General features: G+C 41.8%; 2 protein-coding genes across 3 annotated transcripts; one reads left to right on the top strand and one right to left on the bottom strand.

Moving 5' to 3' along the window:
• Positions 1–1,698: 1,698 nt before the first annotated feature.
• On the bottom strand, positions 1,699–14,839 carry syn1 (synapsin I). Its single transcript, XM_028578221.1, has 14 exons — positions 14,546–14,839; positions 13,757–14,262; positions 12,589–12,646; positions 11,213–11,304; positions 10,900–11,056; positions 10,190–10,279; positions 9,526–9,588; positions 9,280–9,422; positions 9,107–9,181; positions 8,913–9,015; positions 8,686–8,823; positions 7,730–7,799; positions 3,444–3,981; positions 1,699–1,775 (listed from the first exon to the last, which is right to left on the bottom strand). The coding sequence occupies exons 2-14, from the start codon at positions 14,116–14,118 to the stop codon at positions 1,748–1,750; spliced, it is 1,917 nt and encodes a 638-aa protein (XP_028434022.1). The 5' UTR covers positions 14,119–14,262; positions 14,546–14,839; the 3' UTR covers positions 1,699–1,747.
• On the top strand, positions 13,722–23,652 carry vgll4l (vestigial like 4 like). 2 transcript variants are annotated; one of them, XM_028578223.1, is made up of 6 exons: positions 13,722–14,109; positions 19,517–19,599; positions 21,552–21,675; positions 21,794–22,043; positions 22,658–22,739; positions 22,889–23,652. In XM_028578223.1, the coding sequence occupies exons 1-6, from the start codon at positions 14,078–14,080 to the stop codon at positions 23,188–23,190; spliced, it is 873 nt and encodes a 290-aa protein (XP_028434024.1). In that variant the 5' UTR covers positions 13,722–14,077; the 3' UTR covers positions 23,191–23,652. The 2 variants fall into 2 exon arrangements, with proteins under 2 accessions (XP_028434024.1, XP_028434026.1); XM_028578225.1 differs by having other exon boundaries at positions 14,055–14,109; positions 19,482–19,599.
• The last annotated feature ends 272 nt before the right edge of the window (positions 23,653–23,924 follow it).

Here is a 23,924-nt window from a genome sequence, read left to right on the forward strand (position 1 = left end):
CTTATTGTACATCCACTAAAACCGTAGCTGGTTCACAGTCAAGTTATTTTTCATTAATTACATTGCTTTGAAAATTGACGGAAGCTGTCCCAAATCATCATATTTGTCACTAACTCTTTTCCTGAACAGTCGCAAACCCTGCTTATGCTGTGTCCTACCGTACCGCACCTGTCACAGACACAGCAGCACCCCAGGGTGGGAACACCGAGTTGTTGCTTTGTCAAGTGGCAGATGAACAAACCTGAAAAAAAAAATATAGACTTCATAGATCAGTCAGCGCCACTGGATTCAAGTATCATTTTGCAGTAGTATTCTCTGTGTGCAAATGCATCTGAAATAATAGACATTCAACCTCATTGAAATGCATGCTTTTCCTTCATTATTAGTGAACAACAATTAAACTGTAATGGAAGACCCTCACCCACATAGAAGTGTCACAATCAATTGGACATCCCTGAGACAACTCCATTTGATCTGACCTTCTTGTCTGTGTAAGGCATGCTTTCAAAGGTGGAGAGCTTCCGGGCGTTTGTTCTTGTGCGACAAAAAAACCCAAAAAAAAAAACGGGAAGAAAAGTGGTAGCAACAACACACTCACGACACCTACTAGGTTACTTGACTAACTAATTCAACTACGTGTGACGACACGGTTACAAGCGCCAATGTCAGGGGTTGGAAAATGCGACCATTGCCTCCTGTTGACATGCAGCTTAAGACATCACCATGAGCGGTCAACAGCTCGAACAGATCTAGCATTAGCTAACACTGGACATCCTATGTGTGCAGCTGTGCTGAGTTAGGGACTGTACAAAAATGTTTCGGAGCAGGCGGGTATTGTAATTTTTAAATTTTTGCTAAAGGGAGGTTAGTCTAAGTTATTTGAGAGAGCTGCCTTTCATTTTATTTTATTTATATCTCAGCCCATATTTGTATTTTATGTCATATTTTATGTTAGTGAGATTGATTTTTATAAAAATAGAATAGTTGGTCAAATCAAAAAGATGGTTTTCATGTGTGCCGTGGAGGTGCATTGTGTCATTTACAGAGGATATAATAACGGTATATTTTGCAAGCTCTATAATCCAAAATAGAGAGTGGCTGCATTTTCACTATTTGCCATAGATATATTATTTTTAGGTACTGGAAAAAAAAACACTGGGGAGGGCCATGCTTCTTTAACAAAATAAAATATTAGACTCAGCACTCCTGCCCACCCCGATCATTTTCGTACAGTCTCTTAATTCATTGGGTTGGTCGGCTAACCAACCAAAATTCAAACATAAAGATCACACTGACATTACGGCACCAACAAACGAGTGAGAGCAGTATTTTGTTGTTTTGTTTCTTAATCTCGTGTCCCTGTGTTCATGCATATACAGGCTTTGTTTTGCGTGTTTTCGTCTGTGTGACACGATGATTAGATGCTTGAGGCGAGGCAAGGAATGTTTCAGATATCAGTGCCTACGTTTACTGTGTGTTCTACTTTTGGTTCATTTTCAAAGGTGTTAACTACTCAGGCAGTGGGTGTCAAGTGTTTACATTTTCATATCAGGGCCAATGTACATGAATTGGAGACGGCATCCTGTTGGTCCTTGTTCGTTGGAAGAATCTGCCCTTCAGTTTGCCTGTCCATCTTTCTGTCAGTAGGAGGAGAGGGGGGGGGGGGCTTCTGCCGTCTCAGTCTGAGAAGAGACTGGCAAAAGATTTGCGTAGATTGCGAATGGTTTCAGCCTTCACCTCGTCCTGGCTAAGGCTGGCTCGTGGCGCTGGGGTTTCTGGAATGTTGAAGGTATTGGTAAGAGACTGGGACTTGCTATAAAGAGAGGAAAATGGCAATAGAGGAGAGGAAGAGGCTGTTAAGGTCATGCAGCAAACCCCATGGAATGAAAAGACTGGAGCACGGCAAGACCGAGAGAGAGAGAGAGAGAGAGTGAGAGAGAGGCAAGAGAGAAAAGGCTCAGTAAAAAATGAGAGAAGCGCATTCCATTCCTTCTCTTTGGTCATTCAGTATTAACCTTATCATTTCAGGTTAGCTTTGATATGATATGAATAGTGAATGACTTTTCTGGATGCAAAGAGAGGCATGTTTTTTTTTTTTTAACAGGGATTGACAACAAGTGTTTTATGTCTCTAATATAAGAGAGCATAATGCAATCTGATTAATATAATCCAAAATTAGGATTTTTAATGCGAGTCGTTTGTCCATGAAAGCAATCATCTGGAGAAGGTACTGACAACACAAATCTGTACAGTTTTGCATCACTCATCGCGCGATTGTTCTGATAATGTGCGAAAATTCATCAGAAATCCTGTTTCATGTATTGGTTCAAATTCCTTAAAGTGCTCATATTATGCTCATTTTCAGGTTCATAATTGTATTTAGAGGTTGTACCAGAATAGGTTTATGTGCTTTAATTTTTAAGAAAACACCATATATTTGTTGTACTGCACATTGCTGCAGCTCCTCTTTACACACTGTGTGTTGAGCTCTCTGTTTGAGCAACAGAGTGAGACATCTCCCTTCTGTTCCATCTTTGTTGGGAGTCACACATGCACGGTAAGCACTGCTAGCTAGTCAGTTGCAGAGCATCTAGGCGAGCATTATAAAGTGTGTTACAAAGTGACGCACGTTCGTTACGGAAGTAAAGGCTGGACTACAATAGAGCTGTTTGTGAACAGTGTTTTCTGTTGGAGATGGTAAGTCCCTTTGGGATGGACTTTGGACTTTTTCACTTTTTAAAGCTATAACGTGCTCAAAAAGATATATAACACAATAAAGGAAAGGGAAAAAGCCAAAAAGCATAATATGAGCACTTTAAATATGTTGTCCCATTTTAAATATTGTGACTGAATGTGAATCAGAATAAAAGATCAGTTGAAATTACTTAAGTAAGAATTATAAAAATCAAGATAGTTGATATTTCTTTGTCACAAAGGAATGCTTTATATGACAGCACACCGGCTGAAGAAGTTTAATATTTAATAACCAATTAGTAATCAACAACTTGGTTGAAAACATAAAGAGTAATTAGCTATATCAATAGTTATTTACATGATTCTGTCCATGCCCGCTTGAAGTAGAATTTGGTCAATGTGGTCACCTGTGTCCTAGACTATGGGTTGTGACTTATGTGATAAGTTCATAATGGTTATGAACAACTGCAAGGCAGCTTCCGCTTGCTGTTGGTTTTCATGTATCAATCTCCCAGACAATCTGAAATGTTTTGTGAAACGGCTGCAGACGTACTGAAAATGTAAGAATCAATAAATCATGCACATCCAAGTGGATCGTTTGTCAATAAAGAGCATGACTAGATTAATAATGTTGCATGCATGCAGTCTCAATGCAGGCAAACAGTAAGAAAGGACCAGCTGTAAGGTTTGCTTCAGAAAAAAAGGACAGGAAGCTGATTCCAAATCATGTAACATATGCACTTACTTACTTTAGTTGTGGGGAGCCACCCATGGCCTGGTTGTCCTGACTGGGCTTTTGTGGGGGCGGAGGCTTTTGCTGCAGCGGGGGTCGTCCTCCTGGGCCCCCCTGGCCCTGAGCAGCAGGCCGGGGCTGCTGGGTGGTGGGTCCTCCAGGGCGACCCTGTTGCCCTGGAGCCCTTTGTTGCTGTGCCCCCCCCAGTGACTGCTGCCTGGGGGGCTGGGCCGGCCTCTGCTGAGGTTGGCCTGCCGCAGGTTTCTGGCCAGGGCCTCCTGCAGCTTTCTGCTGCTGGGAGACAGATTGTTGCCTCTGAGCCTGAGGTGAACCTCCCTGGCTCCGCTGAGGAGAGCCCTGGCCAGAAGGAGGTCGCTGGCCTTGAGGGGATCCCTGACCCGGTGGCCGTGGCTGGGCCGCGGGTCCTTGGTTAGCCTTAGCCTGGGCGCTGGGCTCCCCGGCAGCAGGGTTCGCAGCTGATTGCTGCGCCTGTGCAGGAGGTTGGCCTTGAGGCTGTGGGCGCTGCTGAGATGGGGGACTTTGCTGAGGACCACCTACAGGAGAAATACGATACCATCAACCAAATTCTTTTTTGGGGGGGCTTTTCCCTTTAATATATAGTGACAGTGGATAGACTGGAAAGGGGAAGAGGGATAGAGGACGACACGCAGCAAAGGGCAGTGGGTCGGATTTGAACCCGTGTTGCTGCAGGACTCAGCCAAAATGGGGCGAACGCTCTTACTGGGGGAGCTAGAGGCCGCCCCACCGTCAACCAAAAATGCTTTTCCAATCATGGCGGGGCTGTGTCAAAACCTAGGGGGGTCTGCAGGTTACTCCCATAGGAAGATTTTTTTCCCATTGTGATGACCCTCCCACTCTGTGGGTGGCTTTTGCCATTTTCCCTGTGAGCTGTTAAGGCCCAGACACATACTGTAGAGCTGACGGCCAAACGTCGGCAGAAAAGGCAGTCAGGCTGATCGGTCTCCCCAAATTGGTCAAAAAAGTGCCCCGGAACACACCAAAGCAACGAGACGTAATACGTCTCCATAATAGCAGGCGGCGCTAATCCGTATTGTCGCCCAAAAATGAAAACCGGCAGCTGATTGGACGAACAGGTCCCGTGGGTCTTGTTTCTCCAGAAATTCAAAGACAGACTGTCATGGCGGCTTGTTCAGAATACGCTCTCATATTCAGGGCTTGACATTAACTTTTTGAGGCACTTGTCCTTCGGACAAGTATATTTACGTTTCACTTGTCCATGAACAAAAGTCACTTGTCCGGGTAAAGATTCATCATTTTATAATTTCTTTTGTGTTTTGCTAATGCCGAATTTGAAGAAACCATTGAAAGCATCCAAACACTATCAACATTAATACAATTCAGTTTAAACAGTAGAAACAAATGTGTCCCAAGAATAGATTTCCCCTTCAACAAGAAAAAAGGATCTCCAGACTCATAATATAAAATTATACTTTGCACGCCGGTGTGCAGAAGTTAATATATTGAGATTCTAAGTGAATATTTTAAAGTTTCTCATTACTTTCAGATTCCTAGTCAATATTCTAAGTTACTATGTCAATATATTGAGATATTCTGAGTTACTAAGTCAATATATTGAGATACTGAACCAATATGTTGAGTTACTAAATCAATATATTACGATACTAAGCCAATATATTCAGATTAAGTCAATATTTTATAGTTTCTCATTACTTTGATATTCTTTGTTTATATTCTGAGATACTGAGTCAATATATTGAGATACTAATTCAATATTTTGACCAGAGGTAGTGATGACTTGAACTTATACTATATCTAAAATAATTTTGTAGACATAACAATGGATTTTGCCACTAAATGTTGGTGTCAGCGTTTTTTTTTTTTTTTTTCTTTCTACAATTTCACTTACCAAGGGATCCTTTAAAAAGGTGTAGCTACTTTACGGTTGATTATTACCTGATATTTAATCCGCTACAAACGAGTAGCGGAGCAGCTAGTAACGTTACGAGACAGAGAGCCAGCCGTCAAAAGTCAAATTAACTTCATGCTTCATCCGCACAAAGCACACTTCTATCGCCACGGTGACAGCTTTATTCGCTCGTTTTCTGTGAGCGATGTGGGGACGGGTAACGTTAAAGCGTAGTTAGCATGCTAACGTTAGCTAACTAACACCGGCTGCCTGGCTTGCTGGTTCCGCGGTGCTTTCATGCTGTATCGCTTACAGAGAATGAGCTGAACAGTGGGCTGGGTCTAACGTCAGCGGTCCGCTCTTCCGCTGCTGCTGGGTCTAACGTTAGTTAATGTATTTGTTTCAAATCGGTAAAGTAAAATCTGTAACATAAACGGAATGAGTGGCACATAATAACGTATATAATGCTTCATCCACACAAAGCACATTGCTATCGCCACGAGTGACTTCTGTTTTCAGCTTGTTTTCTGTGAACGATGTGGCGAGGAGGTAACGTTAAGGTGGAGTTAGCAAGCTAACACCGGCTAGCTCGCCGTGCTTTCATGCTGCTTCGCTTTCGGAGAATGCGCTGAACAGCGGGCCGCCGCCGACCCGCTGCCCGGGATTGTGGGGTAAAATATGTATTTGTTTCAATTCTGTAACATTGACGAAATGAGTGGCATTTTGTTTTGTTTGAGTTTTAACTTGTCCAGTGGGGCAAGTAAATTTCTCTTCCACTTGTCCTACAAAAAATCCACTTGTCCCGGACAAGCGGACAAGCCTTAATGTCGAGCCATGATATTGTACTAAAATAGTTCACCGAAACGTGTTTCTGAAAACATTTTAAGCGAGAAATAGGCCATGCAGTTGCTGAATCTGTCTTCATTTCAGATCAACAAAGGTCAGTTTAAAAGAATTTCGTCAGATTTTGAGAGACTCTAGTCACGCTCAATACGCTTACGTATGTTTCCGGGTTAGCACTCTACCAATCAGATGATTCCAACTGCCGATCATACATGTCAAATCGGCCAAAACTAAGGCCGACGGCCCCTCGGACGGATGACGGCACGGAACACACCGAAGAGACTCGAGTCACTGACCTCGCCAGACTGTCCAACGGCCACGCTTCCTGATTGCCCTTCTTTCCTACTTAAGGGCTGGAGTTGCAGTTCACACTCTCTCTGTCCTCACAGCCAACAGTTTGTATTAGTTTAGTTTGTCCTTTGGGTTCTTTTTTTTTTTCTTCCACACACTCACCTTCACGAATGCACTCACTACACTACTGATACTACTGAAAAACATGTTTCATCTTATTTTATGGTAATATTTAATTTGTGTTACATAAATTGGCTTTAATAACCCTTAACTATGTGTGGTCTCCCTTCTTTTGTTGTGAATTTAAACTAGTTTATGACACCATTTTCCTGCAGCTATATGCACTATTTCTCAAGCCCTTTGATAATAGAATGCCAAACAATCTGAACATCATTTGGGAAAAAACATAGTCTCGCTTTGCCAGACCGTCCTCATCCACAGCGCTGCGGAGGAGGGTCTTAGTTGACACAGATTCCGGTGTTGGAGAAAAACGTGCTCTGGTTTATTGGCATTTCTTTGAACGAATCACAATTGTCTTGGGCGGTGCTAAGCACCGGGAAAAGCCGTGGTGCTGCTGCAAAATAGCCTCGGGAAGGAACTTGTTTTGGTGTACGTTCAAAAAGTGTGTTTATTGGACAAATAGTCTAACTAGAGCTGGATTTACCCTGCAGAGATCTGAGAAATGGTTAACCACAGTCCTCATAAATCGACCAGAGTTTAAAATGCCTACACAAAGGAAGCCCAAGGCAACGGATATCTAGCCTAAATGAGTGAAATCCGGCGGAATTTCCGTCGGCAATGGAGCAATCCCGGAAGTGGAACGTCAAGGATATAGACTAGGAAAAATGACATTTGTCCAGGAAAAAAAGTCATCCTGTAGAGCTCACATCCTATTTTGAATCCAGCTGTTCTCCAACTGTCATAAAGCTATAACACAATAAATGTTAAGGATTACTAATTTCACTCCTGCCACCTAAAAACAGCGAAACAGTATCTGATGTAATATCTTTAAGTTACACCATAACATAGGTAGGGTAGGAATGGGGCATGAACAGCATTACTAATCTTGAAACCTATTTTTGTTAAACTATGCTGGAGTAGAATCTGTGGCTGCTCTTATTGCAAATTCAGAATTCCAAACAATGGCAAGTAAATGTACTCTGCAATACTATGAATTGACTATTAGGCCAATAGAAGAACATTTACTGAATTAGATTATTAAGATTTATTTTGAAAAAACATAATGTTATCGTTCTTACCTTGAGGTGAGGGGCGCTGTTGAGCCTGGGGTACTTTGGGCTGTGAGACAGGCTGAGGAGACACTGCTTTCTATAAAACACACGGGAGTTAAAAGGGCAGAGAGTAAATGTGTACCCAATAAAAAAGGAAGGAAAATTAGCTAAAGATACACACATCTCCACTGCTACGCTGATGACACTCAATTATATGTATCCCATTAAGTTTGTCTGATAACTGAAAAGTATATGTCAGCTCACTCAATGCACCTGAAAATACTGTAAGACTGAATGCTAAGTATTCCTTGGTGGCTATGATTTCACATATTCAGATAACCTAAAAATGTAGGCTTCTATCCTTTGAAACAATAATATTTTTATAACTTAATTCTTCAATTTTCGTTACATGTCCAGGATCTTTACCATGCTGTCATTTGCAATGGTTACACCAAAAGATGGTTTCACCAATTGCCTTGAGTTTGGTCAAAGGGGTAAGGTTAGAATCTCACCATATCAAAAACTTCAACCTCATACACTCCTTAATTGTACGCCTAAACTCATTGCTTTGATATTGAAAGCCTTGCATCGACAGGCAACACATACAAATGGCCACATTTGTGTTTTACTATGTATTACTCATTATAGTATTACAGTATAGTATTATAGTTTATTTATGTATCTGTATCTGCTGGTATGCGGAAGTACCTTAAATCTGCACGTCAACTTCTTTTATACAGTCTGTGGTTGTCGTGGTTGCCCTTTATTCAAGTTTTATGACAACTATTCCTATTGTATTTTCTGTGCTTTGGTTACATGTCTTCTTTTAAAGTAAGATGTTCTGAGTAACCTTAACTGTGTACCCTAAACAAAAACCGACCTGACTGGACATACTGTATATTACTAACACTAACACTAAAGTGCGGGAAATAAAGAGAGGTATTAGATTACTGGAGCAAAAAAAATATCTGTGGTTTGAGCACCTGTACTGGCTGCCCTGCTGTGGAAGAGCTTAAAGTGCGTGGAACATTCTGGTTCATCTTAGAAATCACCAGATCTGCAATCTGAACACGATCCTCGTCCTGCTGGTCCCCAATCAGTGGCATTGAACAGTCATCAACCTAAAAATACACATATGATGGATTTAATGGCTTTCCCATATGATCAAAGACAAACATTCTCTTGATACCATTACACAGCCTTTTAGTACCTCTATAATATAGTCCTTGCCATCTTTACCATGTAGAGCCTCCACAGCACAGATATCCAACCCTCCAAAGATGTCTGCACAAGAGTCCACCCACATTCTGTACCTGTAATGATGTGTGAAACCAGAGCTATATCAGTACAGCGAGACATTATAGGATTCACCGTCTCATCTCCTGTGCATTTCTGAGCTCTTACTTGTCTGACATGGCCACCTGCTCGAGCATAGATGAGCCAGTGTTGGTTTTCCAGTTGCCAGAAATTGATGTTCTCCTATTCATTAGAATTAAAAATGAAACAGAAAATCACGTTTAACCATTTTAATTTGTTATAATGATGTGTTGGCTCTTTGGTAGTAGTCTGACACTCACATGTAAGCTTTGTAATTGTTGCCAATCTTCTGGATGCGGACATCATACTTTGCATCAATGAAGGGCTCAGATGTGGCATAAGTCTTGGTCAGCGCCACAACACTGGCAATATCTTGAAAATCATATTGATTGTCCACTTTCACCTGGAGTAGCAACGGTTAAAATATAAAGATACAGGCATATATTGGTCCCAGATATATGGAGCTCACATAAAATTGAGTTAACCCTTTAGCACTCCAGTACTACCTTTCCCATTCCTGAGTGAGCATGGCCCATCTTTACCACTACAGGGAAGCGAGGGGAGGTAATCTGCAACAAGAGCATTATCACATACTCAGATTTCTCGTAAAGTAACTTATATGTAATCATAGCACTCTATTTATTAAAACACCCATTTTTTTATGCATTTCAGTCAAGCAGAAGTGACATACAGCATCCGTCCTCTTTTTCTGTAGGAGACTCTGATTCATATTGATGGCTTGAAAGCCAGCCCAGTACTGTCAGCCTGTGACTGCAGGGGTGGAGATAACTGCTCTGCAGCAACAGACTCAGTGTAACAGTACTGTCACTGACTTGGCAGAGGGATAATCAAAAACTCTGCCTCTACCCGGAATCTAAAATCAAGACACTCCTCAGAAAATCTGATTGGTCTCAGCTGCTACATGAGACAGAATATTGACATGGAAGTTAATTACCCTGCTGAAATGTGACCGGTGCAGAGAAGGATGACCAGACCTGTGTGTGTGTGTGTGTGTGTGTGTGTGTGTGTGTGTGTGTGTGTGTGTGTGTGTGTGTGTGTGTGTGTGTGTGTGTCTCTTTAAGGGGTTCAGCATTAAGACATACCCATCATCACAAGTGGTAAGAGGGAGGAGAGAGAAAAGAAAAGGAGAGCAGATGGCAGAGAACTCACCATTTCCTTGTGGTTGGGATAGTAAACCTGCTCTATCAGTGGGAACTCCACTGGGCCCAGTTGCTTGTGGAGTCGAGACATCTGAGCGAACTAAAACAGACACAAAAGCATTTGTAAGCCAAAATAATTTAAAGTGCTCATATTATGCTCATTTTCAGGTTCATAATTGTATTTAGAGGTTGTACCAGAATAAGTTTACGTGGTTTAATTTTCAAAAAACACCATATTTTTGTTGTACTGCACATTGCTGCAGCTCCTCTTTACACCCTGTGTGTTGAGCTCCCTGTTTTAGCTACAGAGTGAGACATCTCACTTCTGTACCATCTTTGTTGGGTAGCTAGGTAAGTACTACTAACCAGTCAGAAGCAGAGTATGAGGGCGTGCCATGCTAGCAGCTAGGCGAGCATTATAACATGTTACAAAGTGATGCACCTTCGTCACAGAAGTAAAGGCTGGACTACAATAGAGCTGTTTGGAGCAGTTTGTGAACAGTGTTTTCTGGTGGAGATGGTAAGTTCCTTTGGGGTGGACTTTGGGCTTTTTCACTTTGTAAACCTATAACATGCACATAAAAAAGATATATAACACAATAAAGGAAAGGGAAAAAGCCCAAAAGCATAATATGAGCACTTAAAATGTATGTCTTTTAATTAATTAATTAATTTAATGTGCAATGTGGTTTCAAATGAATGACGCAAAATAATACTTACCACCCATGGTTTGTCACAGAAATTGTAGACAGAGTGCAAAGAGTTAACACTCGGCAGCCCAGCATACTGCAGTCCAATCACTATGTTCCGGTGGTCTCCGTTCTTGTCCATGCTGAAGGCATGCTGTCTGATCAGCACAAAGTCTGGCTTTAAGGATCTGGGACAGAGGACATTAGCGAAATATTAAACTGCATTGCAAGACAAACGGAGCAGTTATGAGGCAGATTTCGACATAACTTCAAACTTGCAGCAGCATTGTGGATTATCAAACGTTTTTTTTTTTTTAACTAGAACTACTTTGCAGAGTACTTACTTAGTAACCTTATGCCCATTCCTAATGGCATCAATGTCCACATTGTAGGTGCCCATGGAATTGACCACCAGGCTGATTTCAGAGAATTCTGCCTAAAAGGAAAATGTCAACGTCAACTCAACACTGACATTTTGATCACAGCAGGAAGACAGGGAAGGAGCAGCTATTCTACGTGCGCCAGGATGAACAGGGTACGATTAGAGGATGGCAGACTTCATCTGAAGTGTGTTCTTCCTGTTAAGAGGGCACAGGGGAAATAATGGAAACGGTAGCGCAACGTGAAGTCGAGGGACAAAAATAGGACGGGAGTAGAATGCCTCAGGCAGCCGAAAAGATTTAAAAACTTTCAGGGTGGCCTCAAAGTGCTGTTGGGTGGATTACAGCATTCGTAACCACTGACACAAACTGCATTAATAAATGTTCTTATAAAGCCAGACATCACTTTTCACAGATTTAGCACATAAACAACTGGTGTATCTATATAAGAGATTACAATTCCAACTTTGCATCACTCAGAATGGCTTTGTGGAGGCATGTGTAGAAACATAAAGTGTTTCTCTTAATCAGAAGTCAAGAGAGCACACTATCAATAATCACTCAGTAGTGAACTGGCCTGTGGGACATTTATCATTCTAAGGGCTCTCTATGAACAATAATATCTCTCATTATACTGGGTGACTCATCTGTTATTTATTTAAGAAACCATGAATCATTTTATCTTAGTATCACGCCTGCTGTTGATCAGCAGAACCAAACGGAATCTGTGGATTCTTTTTACCGTTTTCAGCGATGATCCAGGGGGTGGAGATGTGTTAACGTTCTGAGTTTTTCTTTTTCTTTTTTTAATTTGTTTAAAATCTGCGGCAAAACCTATGAAATTCTGCGGCGAAATTCTGCGTCCGCAGATTCTGCGTGGCCTGTTAAACAGTGAACCTAAAATGCAAGTTGATAGAATACTAAGATTTACCCAACAAAATGACTCACCGAGGGACTTAGCGATGACACAGCCTCAGAAAATAAAGATATGAAACCGAAGTAGGATCAAAGTGAAGAGAAATTATGCAAAATGCGGATCAGGGGTACATTTCCCAAGGATAACAACAAAAACATTTGGACTTGTTCTATAAAAAGGCCAGTGGCATGTCCTAGTAAACCTACTGTCCCAGTTACGTCTTGATATAAATTGATTGGAAACTGTGTTATTTATCAACGAAACGCAAACTATTCATTTCTTATGAAAGAATGATGTAACATTCCTCTAACTGAAGTAAGCTCGGTAGTATAGTCCAGTCACTATGGCAACCTGTCCTCCCAGTAAGGAGTAAAGATTAACGCTAACACAGAATAAAGCAAATAGTCACATGTGTAAAACCTACCTGTTCCACCTTGATGTCAAATTCACCGTGGACCTTTCTTCCTCTGAAGACCTTTACCCTGCATGTGAGATGGGGATTTGAATCCAATTTGCATCCAGACACAAAACACAAATTTCATTTTGCCAAGTTCTCCTGTAATTGGCAGCTGACATTTTCGCCAGCATTTGCAGAACATTTCAGAAGAACAATATTCCTCCTGGCCAATGAAAAAGTGTTTGTGTTGCATGTCAAACACATACAATAGGCTGACATTAATGGAACAAAATGCTATTTTTCACAGATATTTATAATATCTGTTATATCTATTTACGTATGTCTGTTAGTGGCAGTATGCTGCATACTAATTACTGTAACTGCAAGCACCATGCATAATAGCCTAAATAAAAAGGTCAATTAACATGATTTTACCTGGTGCATAAGGAGATATGAATTGGACAAAAGGACATAAATACTGGTCCAAATGCATTTTACGTGCGACCCACTAAGCATTTATATCCAAATATCCAAATCTCCTGCCTGTTGTGACTGAGTGGGAGAACCACAGGGCCTCTGCACTGTGAGGTGGAAGGGTTTTGATGGGGATGATTCACACATCTGCATAGATTATTATCATCTAGGGTATCATTTTGGGACAAGAGTGCCGCGTTTTATCACCTTTACCTTGTGTGCAAAGCTTCAATAAGCATGCATAATGTATACTGTTGGTGAGGAAGCTTGACTAACTTGATGCATGCATTTTTCTTGTGCACATTTTGCTCTTACATCCACTCTACTTGGAAATACCTGCATCATCATAGTGGCATCAGCCCACAGCCTCACACACATTTCATTGGGCTTCTTCTTTTTTCTTCTTTTTTTTTTTTGGAAGGATGCAAGATCACTTCGACATATGACTGTCGAAGTAATCTTACAAACTGTAATCTTGCATCTTTCAAGAAGAAGGCCAATGCAATGTGTGTGCTGATCGTCAAACGAAAATGGCTTCTCTGCCTTGCGCTTTTGCCACGGCACTATAAGTAAAAGTGTGTTTTAGGTCTGAGCAACAAGCCGACGGCTGTTAACACGTGACATATCTCACGGCACCGGATGGATCGTGTGACCTTCGAGGTGTTATAGGCCACTGCAACCCACATTTGAGTCTAGACTGCCAATGCGCACTGGCTCTTACCAGTCGGTCTGCTGGTCATCGATAACCAGGAGGATTTTGGCACTGCTGGAGACTCCTGCCCGGTCCGCTGCCTCGGATAAGGTCGCAGCCGCAGCAGCTGTGGTCTGTTTGACGGCATTGGATATGGATGAGAAGAAGCCTCCGCCGGAGCCTCCACCTCCAGGCTGCGGCTGCTGTTGAGGCTGCTGCGGCTGCTGAGGAGGCTGCGGCTGCGGCTGGCTGGTGGACTGGCGCCTCTCCGTCGGCCCGGGCGACACTGCTGCGGGGCTTTGCGGGTCAGGACGTTGGAGGTCGGTCATGTAGCCATTGGGCAGGTTGGACATGAAATTGCTGTCCGAGAGTCGTCGACGCAGGTAGTTCATGATGGAGACTTACTGAAAATGCCGGAAAGAGGGTGTCCAAAAATATCCTCCAACTGAGAGAGGCGATTTACAACTTGGGTGTTCAGTAAGAAAACGGAATGACTAGGCTACTTTCCCATGTGCAGAGGCGGGGGTCAATGTTACCTGAAGAGAAACAAGGCTTGTTTTATCGTTTGGGAGCAGATTTTTTTCATATGTGTTACAGTATAGGCTGGTAAGGCAAGGAATCGTGACAGTGTAGCTTGAGGACAAGCTGTCACACAGCCTCGCGATAATAGCTGACACAAAAATGAGGGTCCTACACGACTCACATACGAAATAAATCATTTTTACACTTAGCCTATATCTGACGGGATGTGTTAATAAACCACCAACGAAGCCGCTGTAGTAATCAGTAACTGTCAAAATAAGGCATGATGGAGCCTACCTGGGAGTGTGTCCAAACTGATCCGCCCCAAGGATGAGGTGATGATGCCTTCTTCTTCTTATTATTATTTTATTATCTCTCACAGGAAAAAATAAATATAGGTGACTCTCATGTCCTCTGTGCACGCGGGCAGGCCGTCCCGGCTTGAAGCTGTGAAATGAACGCTAAAGTCCTGCCAACATCCCCGCCGTTCTCCCTGTCCTCACCCTCCAGCCCTAGTTTTCTCCGTCTGCCCTGCGTCACTCCCTGTCACCCTCAGGGATAGGAGGCGCGAGAAGCAAATTAGACAGTGTGCCCAACACGACTTCCGGTAGTTGCTTTCAAAATAAACGCAAGTTAACCTATTTAATATTATGATACTATGATACTTTAATATTACAAGAATAAAATGCCTCTTTAAATACAATTGAATACATTTTTTTAAGGTAGGCCCTACCATGTTTAATTTCAAATAGGGGAAATTATCTTTTGTGAACCAAGTGCCTTTTTTATTTTATTTTCGTAGCCACTTAATTCTGTAACTTTATATTGTATTGTATTGTCTAAACTCAAAACCTACCTGTTTAGAATGGCTTATAATACTCAGTAGTGGTGTGACAATTTCATCTTCCTGTTTCTATGTAACCTTTTATGATTTTACTGTTTTTCTACGTTTCATTCTTCTTATCGTAAGATATGTTGTTCTATTTTTAGTTCCTGATGTGAAGCACTTTGGATACCTGCTGGTTGTTGTAAAGCGCTATACAAATAACTTTTGATTGATTGATTGATTGTATTGGCAACACTGCGGTTCATCTGTGTAAAGCTACGTAAACGGTGATTAGGCAATCAACAGGAACTCGGCATATAAAGTCATCGCCTATGTCAAGTTAAGATAGGCTACCAAACATTTGCTGGATCCAGCATCTGGAATGTGAGGATGTGTTGCCTCCTTTGCATGTTTTAATGTAATTGTAGATTCAATATATGGGGTTTGGGCATATTAGTTGTATAAAATAAGCCCCTTGAAAAAATCTCGCAGGCTTTGGTAAATAATGAGAGGCTTTTTTTGCGATTCTTTTTACATGTTATAGAGCAAATGATTAATCAATTTAAATACAAATAAAAAATCAACAGATTAATTTGAAAATAATTGTTACTTTCAGCTTTAAATCAACATATTTAAAGGAGTGGCAGCTGAAATCTCTTGTATATCTTGCTATTGTTTCAAGCCTTTTACGCTAAAAGGACTATTCTTAAACTTCCTGTATTGCTCCGCGTGTGTTTGTTTGACTTGACGCAGCTCTGTGCTGGGATACTGATGGTGGTGCTGATGAGAGCAGCCAGGGTGACAGGGGCGTCGCTCACTGTCAGACATGAGCATGCTGTTGACTCCACGGGGGCTTATGGGTGTTGATGTGATATTGTATCCTGTTGTGTTTAATAATGCAGCTGTGGCACACGTGCTGCTGGCCTCCCAGGCTGCTGACACAGTGTGTTGCTTTTGATTTCCAACGGTGTCAATACAGATTGGGAGAGATGCGCCATTTGTCGGTGACACCCAGAGTTAGTGATCAACACAGACCCACAGGGAGTCCCAGGCCTTTGCTATGGGAACTGCGCTGTGTGGTGGGGACTAAACCATGTCCCATTTGTTTCTGAACATGCCTCAGTATTGACTGCTGTGCATGGAACACCTCACTCAAAGAGCAGCAAAAACTCTATAAAGCAAATTCTAGTACAAATTGTGGCTCCACATTATTAAGCAAGGCAAGGCAGTTTTATTTCTATAGCAACAAGGTAATTCAAAGTGCTTTACATAAAACAATAAAGGGCAATTGAAAACAATTAAAAAGTATAAGAAAAAAAAGCTACAGTAAAATAAGACAGATATGAAATAGAAAAATTAAAGTTACAGTGCAGTGTTTGAAATGAGCAATTACTTAATAAAAAAAAACATCAAACAGAAAAGTCTTCAACCGGGTTTTAAAAGGACTGAGAGTTGCAGCTGACCTGTGGCTTTCTGGGAGTTTGTTCCAGATATGTGGAGCATAGAAACTGAACGTTGCTTCTCCAGGTTTAGTTGTGACTCTGGGGACTGAAAGCAGCGCTAGACGACCTGAGAGCTCTGGGTGGTTCATAATGTAGCAGCAGATCAGAAATGTATTTTGGCCCCAAACCATTCAGTGCTTTATAAACCAACAGTAGTATTTTGAATTTAATTCTCTGAGAGACAGGAAGACTGGACTGGAGGGATCCACTTTCTTGGTCTCAGTGAGGACTCGAGCATCAGCTGCAGCTGTCTGATATATTTTTTAGAGAGGCCTGTAAATACACCGTTACAGTAGTCGAGTCCACTGAAAATAAAAGCATGGACAAGTTTTTTCCAAATCCTGCTGAGACATAAATCCTTTAAGCCTTGATACATTTTTAAGATGATAGGCTAACTTTGTAATGTCATCTACAGTAGCTGTTGAAACTCAGGTCGGAGTCCATGACTACACCAAGATTCCTTGCTTTGTCCGTTGTTTTTATCATTGCTGATGGAAGCCGAGCGCTGACTTTTAATCGTTCCTCTTTGGCTCTAAAAACTACTACCTCAGCTTGTTGTTGTTTAACTAAAAAAAAGTTCTGCCACATCCAGTCATGGATTTTGTTCAATGCACTTTGTGTTTATATTCGAACATAGTCCCGTGATGATATGGTTATGTAAATGTCTGTGTCATCCGCATAACAACAATATCAAGATTGTTATCATTATTAACAATATCAATATATGGCCTATGGTTTTGTAACACCTCTTGAGCGTGGGGCAGTGTTGTCAGTTAAAGTATCCTTAAAAACAGGATAAGTGAGACAATGAAAACATGCTGGCGTTCAATGTAGCTGCTCCCAGAACGTTTTTTTTTCTACTTCATTTCACTCCACAGTCTGTCACAGTTCTTTCTGCTTCACATTTTGTCTTGTTTATACCTGGTAGCTTCAGTACCCATTTGATGTAAAGAAACAAAAAACAAAACAGGGTTATAATTAAGCATTTACTACAATTGATATATCAAATTATTAGCTGAGTGTGATTTATGTTAAGCAACTCTCTGCTTCAGACACTAGTTGCAGTGTTAACACTTGAGTCTTATGCTACTAAGAAGATCCACTGGAGCATTTACAATTTGTCATATGGGAGTATTACATTATATTGGGGAGTGTGTGTTTTAGACACAGTGCTATGTCCTGTGCATTGAAACATAGTGAACAAGTACACTAATAGTTCATTGAATACATTTTTTTTTAGGGCTATTCAAACTACAAAGTGACGTGAAGTCATATCTCTCTCTTATTTTAGCATGAAGAACAATGACTTTGTTAGTATGGAGGTGTAGCAAAAAAAACAGAAGCTGTTTAGGGTGCAGACATGAGGACAATAGACCTTGTTCACAGCAGACATTTTTGACTTGTCATAGTAGGAAAAGCACAGCTGAAGTTGATAACCTTAACAATGGCTCAATTCCATCAAGTGTCCCAGTAAGCCATTTAAGTGAGTCAGCATGCACAATACCAGGGCCTCTCCTAAGTGGAATGCAGCCATCAGTAATGGTTTTGAATACACCTGTGCTTTTCATACTATGACATGTCAACATGTCTGCCCTGAAAAAGGTCTATGAATGCTACTAAACTAGAAAACCGCCGTCGGACAGATTCCATGCATTCACATTTTAAAATGTTAACTCTGCGCGCAACGTGTCAGTGAGCAAACGTGTTTTTTGAGACTAGTATATAGGAAGCAGCATGTTGCTATTTTTTTTTCAGTGAGTATGTATGGAGTAGGCTACCCATAGACATATCATTTTATTTCTATGAGGCTACCCTAGTGTAGGTTTTGATGGCATGTAATTGCAGTGTATGACAAAGGGGGGCACTGTTGATCTTAAATTGAGCTCCACATAACATTTCATGGTTGTATTCACAGCGAGCTCTTTATATGTGTAGCCCTTTTCATGTTTGAACCAATCTTCTTAAGCAGCTGCTTATCACCCTGTAAGGACAATAATCACTAGTTTACAGGCTTATCTATCAGACAATACCAGGATCATTTTTGATTGATTCTCATTGCACATTAGTGCAAACAAACACATCAATTATAGTCATATGATTGATGTGTTTGCATATATCAAATATCAACATATTAATTACACTACACTCTTAATGATATTTTTCCAGCTGTACCAATGTCACAGTAGTGAGTAACTAACCTCCGAAGACTTTCTTTGTGTGGCCAAACTCCTCAGTGTGCTCAGGCAAAATTGTTCTCATGGCAGCGGCATTTTCAGGACTTAGGAGTCTTTGTCTAGCCATCAACAAAAGCCTTTGGATTACTGGTAAGGCAGGCTCACAGTACAGCTGCATGCGTGTATGGGCAGGTCAGTGGAATGACTGGAGCTCCGGTGGGCTAAGAGCTCGAAAAAATGCAGTTAGGTGAGATTGCAGATTAGGGGGGAGGGAGGGAGGGGAGTGGGGACAGGGGGTGATTCCATGGAGGGAAACAAAAGGCACACTTCACTTTCTTCATAGCTCGGGGGAAAAATTGAGGAAAACAATTGTCTGAATGAAATGATTTGTAACCAAAATAAAATAAAGTGTTGAATAAAGCAAAAAGCTTCTCTAACCAGTGTGGATTCTGTGGTACTGTGACATTTAGCAACTCCACTTTCTACCTTTGCAACTGGCTGTCCTACCTGTGAGCTCATTCCGCCTGCAGGACAATAACAATGCTGAAAGAATGAGGGCCTTTGATTGGCCCAGACGGCAGCCAATCTGAACGCAAAGAATGAGTCACAGGGAAGCCACTGCACCTATCTGCACTCACCTGATACTTTACCTGGCCGAGCTCAGACCCAGCATCTCATTACCTTTCCAATACAATCTATAACTGAGGCTCATTGTGCTCTGTACGCTCCAGCAGTCAAGGTGTTCCTCTGTTCTGGCTTCACTCAGACAAAGACAAGAAACCATGGCTGTGGCTAATTTCCAGTACATTACCCGGATGAGCAGTGGCTTCAAAGTCTACATTTTAGAAGGTAAGCTTGATTTCTTTTATTCCCATATGTTGCTTTATGAGAGTGAATGCTTGTATTGCCTCTGCTGTGGTAATGCTTACCATTATAGTGTATAACATAATATATTTCTTATATGTTCAGATTTCATGTCATGTCACAACCTAACACACATGATATATTTGTTCATTACATTGGCAGTTGCCTTTGTTCTATGCATGATATAGAGAATCAGGTATAAAGAATCCAATGTGATGACAGTCACATGGAAGATATACACTAAGAGTAACATTCAACTTTTTAAATATACTTTGTGAAATATGCTTTTTTTGTCTTATACAAAATAGCTTGTTTGTTCATAAAGAAAAGATAAGTGGGGTGGTTCATATAGGTAATCTAAATAATGTATTAAAGAATAAATAAATCCTTATTTATACTTATTGTCTTTGAAGGTCCTCACGACTGAACTAAGGTTTTGTAAATTGTGTTAACACTCACAACTGATATCTATGGGTATCCATACAATCTGAGTAAACACAGTAAAACAGAAGGTCAGGACGCATATTCTCTCTGCGAACAAGGGAGAAATATCCATGCCTGAGGCATTAGAAAATCAGCATAGGTGTGGCTATACCTGCCCCCCTCCCCTCCACAATGCCACTGTGTGTGAATGAGTAGCTCACAGGTGTTGGGAGTGCTCAGCCAGTAGGAAATGTGGATTGAAGTGAGTACTTGGGGTGAATACAGTGGACAACTTTCAAATTGTCTTTCAATTCGAAACACATAATCACCTCATTGTTTGATTTCAATAGATGTTGTTGTTGCGGCTTCTTTAAAAGCACTCAGCAGTTGATTTGAATACAGTCGAAGGAGCTTTGAGGGACTCCAGCCTGCCACATCCATGTGGATTTTCAAGTGTTAACTGAGGATATAGTCAAACAATAGGCCCCAGGATAATGTGCTGCCATCACATTCTCAAACAATGCTTGGTGTTTTGACTGTATGCGTGACGGTTTTGCACATTTGAGCTTGCTGATGTGAGACAAAAGCCAGGAGAACAAATGGATTTAAAACTGTTACTCCTGTTGCTTGTGATGGGCACCCAGGTAGCTCAGTTGGTAGAGCAGGCGCCCATATATAGAGGTTTACTCCTCGACGCAGTGGGCCAGGGTTCGACTCCGACCTGTGGCCCTTTGCTGCATGTCATTCCCCTCTCTCTCTCTCCCCTTTCATTTCTTCAGCTGTCCTGTCAATAAAGGCCTAAAAATGCCCCAAAATATAATCTTTAAAAAAAAAAGTTTAATAAGTGATGACTACCTGCATTTATAAAAAAACACAGAAAATAATTTTGTCGGTGTAACTTGCAACCTCAACATACAGTGCATTTGTTTTAGTGAAAACATCAAGGGCATCATCGGCTGCAATGTGTTTCAACCTGTGTAATTGCCAAAAATCTGGTGTGTCTGCATGTGTGGTCACTTTGATGGCCCTTTCACCAATGGGTGCCGCCCGAATCAGGGTCCGCAAAGACTAAAAAGCTTGTAGATGTGTGGCACCCCCATTCTAACAAAGCCTGTTGATTGTGCCCGTTTGGCTGAGTGATTGGGCTGAATGCCAACATTATGCAGAAAAACAACATTTACAGTTAGCACTGAATCAGCTACGTATGTTGTAACCCTTGCAGATCAGGTAGATCGAGTTCTACAGCTTAACTGAGTTTACAATTAACGGTGACAAAAAAAAAAAAATGTTTTCCCACGAATAGCAGTCATACAGGTCCACGTCATGGATCAAAACAAGCAGTTACTCATTGCTGAGTGTCACACAGCATTTAGACTGTAGTAAAATCATCAGTGCCAGTAAATCGTCCTTAGATTTTCCAGTTTTCTTTCTGGCAAATAAGCCATAGTCAAAACGTTGTTGTTAAAGATGTTAAAGACTCATATTCTAATTCTGCATATCATTTTGTTTTTCAGGTCAGCCCCACCTCAGGAGCGAAGACAGACACAGACATATTGCAAACGAGCGGGCTCGAGTCCCAACGGTACATCCAGTCAAACGCAAGCATAGCCACGAGCGGGGTCTGACATTGGAGGAAAGGTTGGTGCGACTGTTTTATTCATGTTCACAATAGTAATTTAATATCAAAATGTGCATTGTCCTTAAAGGCGAATCGTGTCAGAGAGATGTGACATTTCTTGATGAATAAATGTTTCAGGCGAGAGCGGGTACTGAGCAGAAGCAGCACCAAAGCTGCCCAGAGAGTTGCACAAGCACCAGTGATGTTCAACAGGCCGCAGAGCCCCACATCTACCTGGAGTCCAACACCCAGCCCCACCAGCCCCCTGCCCACCCACGTGTACTACGCACCGGTCATGGACGAACCACTTGCCCTCATCAAGAAACCAAGAAAAGACCCTGAAAGCACAGAGGGAAAGAATAAAAGCTTTGCTCCCTCTCGAATCCAGGTAATTCACCACAAAAAACAAGTGCCGCTTGTGTGCACAACATATGCTCAATGTGCTTTTTTCTCGGCGATCATGTCGTAACTTATGAAAAGTGTCAGTACTGTATGTCCCTTTGTAGTCTCAGCGTAGCTCCAGGCTACCCACAGCAGTAGAACATCTCCCAATCTATCTGTAGTCAGTGAATCCAACTGCATAGGCATTCTTCTTCTGAGAGTGTAAACAGGCCTAAGCTTGTCCGAGCTATGCAATCCAGCCGGATTCAGGAAGAAAATGTGAGCAATGGAGGGAGGAAATCAATCAACAAGACCAGACAGACAGCTCTGTCTTTGACCTGTATGCCACCACACTGGGAGTGATCAGACTTGCATGTGCAAACCCATATTTAATCATTTTTTTTTTTTTTTTTTTTTTTTTTTAAATTGTTTAGTTTTCAAATTGAACTCTGTACACTATTTTGTTGCGATTGGATAAAGATAGCCAGGTCTAGGTAACAGTAAGAAGGTTGTGGGACAAAGAAGAAACACAAAGCAGGCGTTGCTGTGTTATAAGTGCAGAAATAAAGTCCTTTTTCTGTGTCCTATCATTCAGTTAATGACCCGTCTTGTCCCCCCCAGATGCGTCCCTCTGTGATCACTTGCGTCTCCTCGTCAAGAAACCCGTCCTGCAGATCCGAGGTCCAAAGGAGCCCCTCATCAGGTCAGTCTCACGCTCTCGCGAATGAGCTCACCCACCAGACGGTCACTCCCTAATCGTCAACACGCCCATCATAATGTAGACATCCACTCACTTTTCCTGACTCACCGAGGTGTGTATTTGACTTTTGTTGTCCATCCCTTCTCTCCCAGTGATTTCCGAACGCAGCTACGACCACGTGGTTGAGGAGCACTTCCAGAGGAGCCTCGGAGTGAACTACCAGAAAGCTCGCGCCCAGCAGCTCTCCATCAGCGTGTCTGTGGATGACCACTTCGCCAAGGCTTTGGGAGACAAGTGGCTGCAGATTCAATCCAAGTCTTCCTCCTGTTCCTCCACACCTCCCAGCAGTCCGAGCGTCACTCACTCCCCCACCTACAGCCACAGCCTGAACCTGTCCCACAAAGAGTCCGCCAGCAGCTCATCGCCCACTTCCAGCCGCTGGTCCGTCAATTAAAAGCAGAAACGACCTCTGATGTGAGAAGAAACTGTGACTTGTAACATTTCACCGCGCGCAGCTCGGATTGTCGGGGCAACGGAAATGCCAGCGCTATAGTGTTGAGAGGGCGTGCTAACCGATGCAGGAGCGCTGTCACTTTGAACCTCTGTGTGTCCGAATTTAAGGCCCGCTGACGCCGACGAATGTAGCAATAATTGGGATGTCCGTGCTTTGTTACATTTCTATCCTCTGCTTGTTGATAGCATCTGAATACCTGAGGTACCGTAGGCGGTGTTGTGAGATGATTGAAAAGTCAGCCAAATAATCCTTAACATTTCTATGATTTTGTGTCGTTCCTTCGATTTTTACAGTCTGAATGCCACATTTTCATTGTATTATATTTATGTTCGGATAAAACCTGGGTTCCTTATAGTCTAAAATGACTAGCCTGTCTGCTGTAAAATATTATGCTTATCAGCTGTACACAAGAGAGATTTTGTTTTTTTTAAGACTTTGGAAAAATAAACAATCTCAAATATTCCTTAATAGCTTTGTGTGTTTGTCATTTGTAAAAGCATACTCTTGTTGTTATCTGACAAATCTGTAAAGGACAGTTTTTATTTATGCTAGAATTCCTTCAGACAGAGAAGCCAAGGATGTCACAAAGTGAATAAAACTCCCTTTTGATCTTGAGGGTTGTGAACCGACAGACACCTGGGCAGGGTGGTGTAGCAGACAACATCATTTCAGTT

Source organism: Perca flavescens, chromosome 5, assembly GCF_004354835.1.
Source record: "Perca flavescens isolate YP-PL-M2 chromosome 5, PFLA_1.0, whole genome shotgun sequence".
In the NCBI taxonomy this organism is placed as follows: Eukaryota; Metazoa; Chordata; class Actinopteri; order Perciformes; family Percidae; genus Perca; species Perca flavescens.

Coding starts and splice junctions, on each gene's coding strand:
- vgll4l (XM_028578223.1), top strand. CDS start 14,078: ATGAAATTGCTGTCCGAGAGTCGTCGACGCAG. Junction 19,600..21,551: donor CAAAGTCTACATTTTAGAAG/GTAAGCTTGATT, acceptor TTTGTTTTTCAG/GTCAGCCCCACCTCAGGAGC. Junction 21,676..21,793: donor GGTCTGACATTGGAGGAAAG/GTTGGTGCGACT, acceptor TAAATGTTTCAG/GCGAGAGCGGGTACTGAGCA.
- syn1 (XM_028578221.1), bottom strand. CDS start 14,118: ATGAACTACCTGCGTCGACGACTCTCGGACAGCAATTTCATGTCCAAC. Junction 12,647..13,756: donor GATGACCAGCAGACCGACTG/GTAAGAGCCAGT, acceptor TCTCACATGCAG/GGTAAAGGTCTTCAGAGGAA. Junction 9,589..10,189: donor ATCCCAACCACAAGGAAATG/GTGAGTTCTCTG, acceptor CTCTTGTTGCAG/ATTACCTCCCCTCGCTTCCC.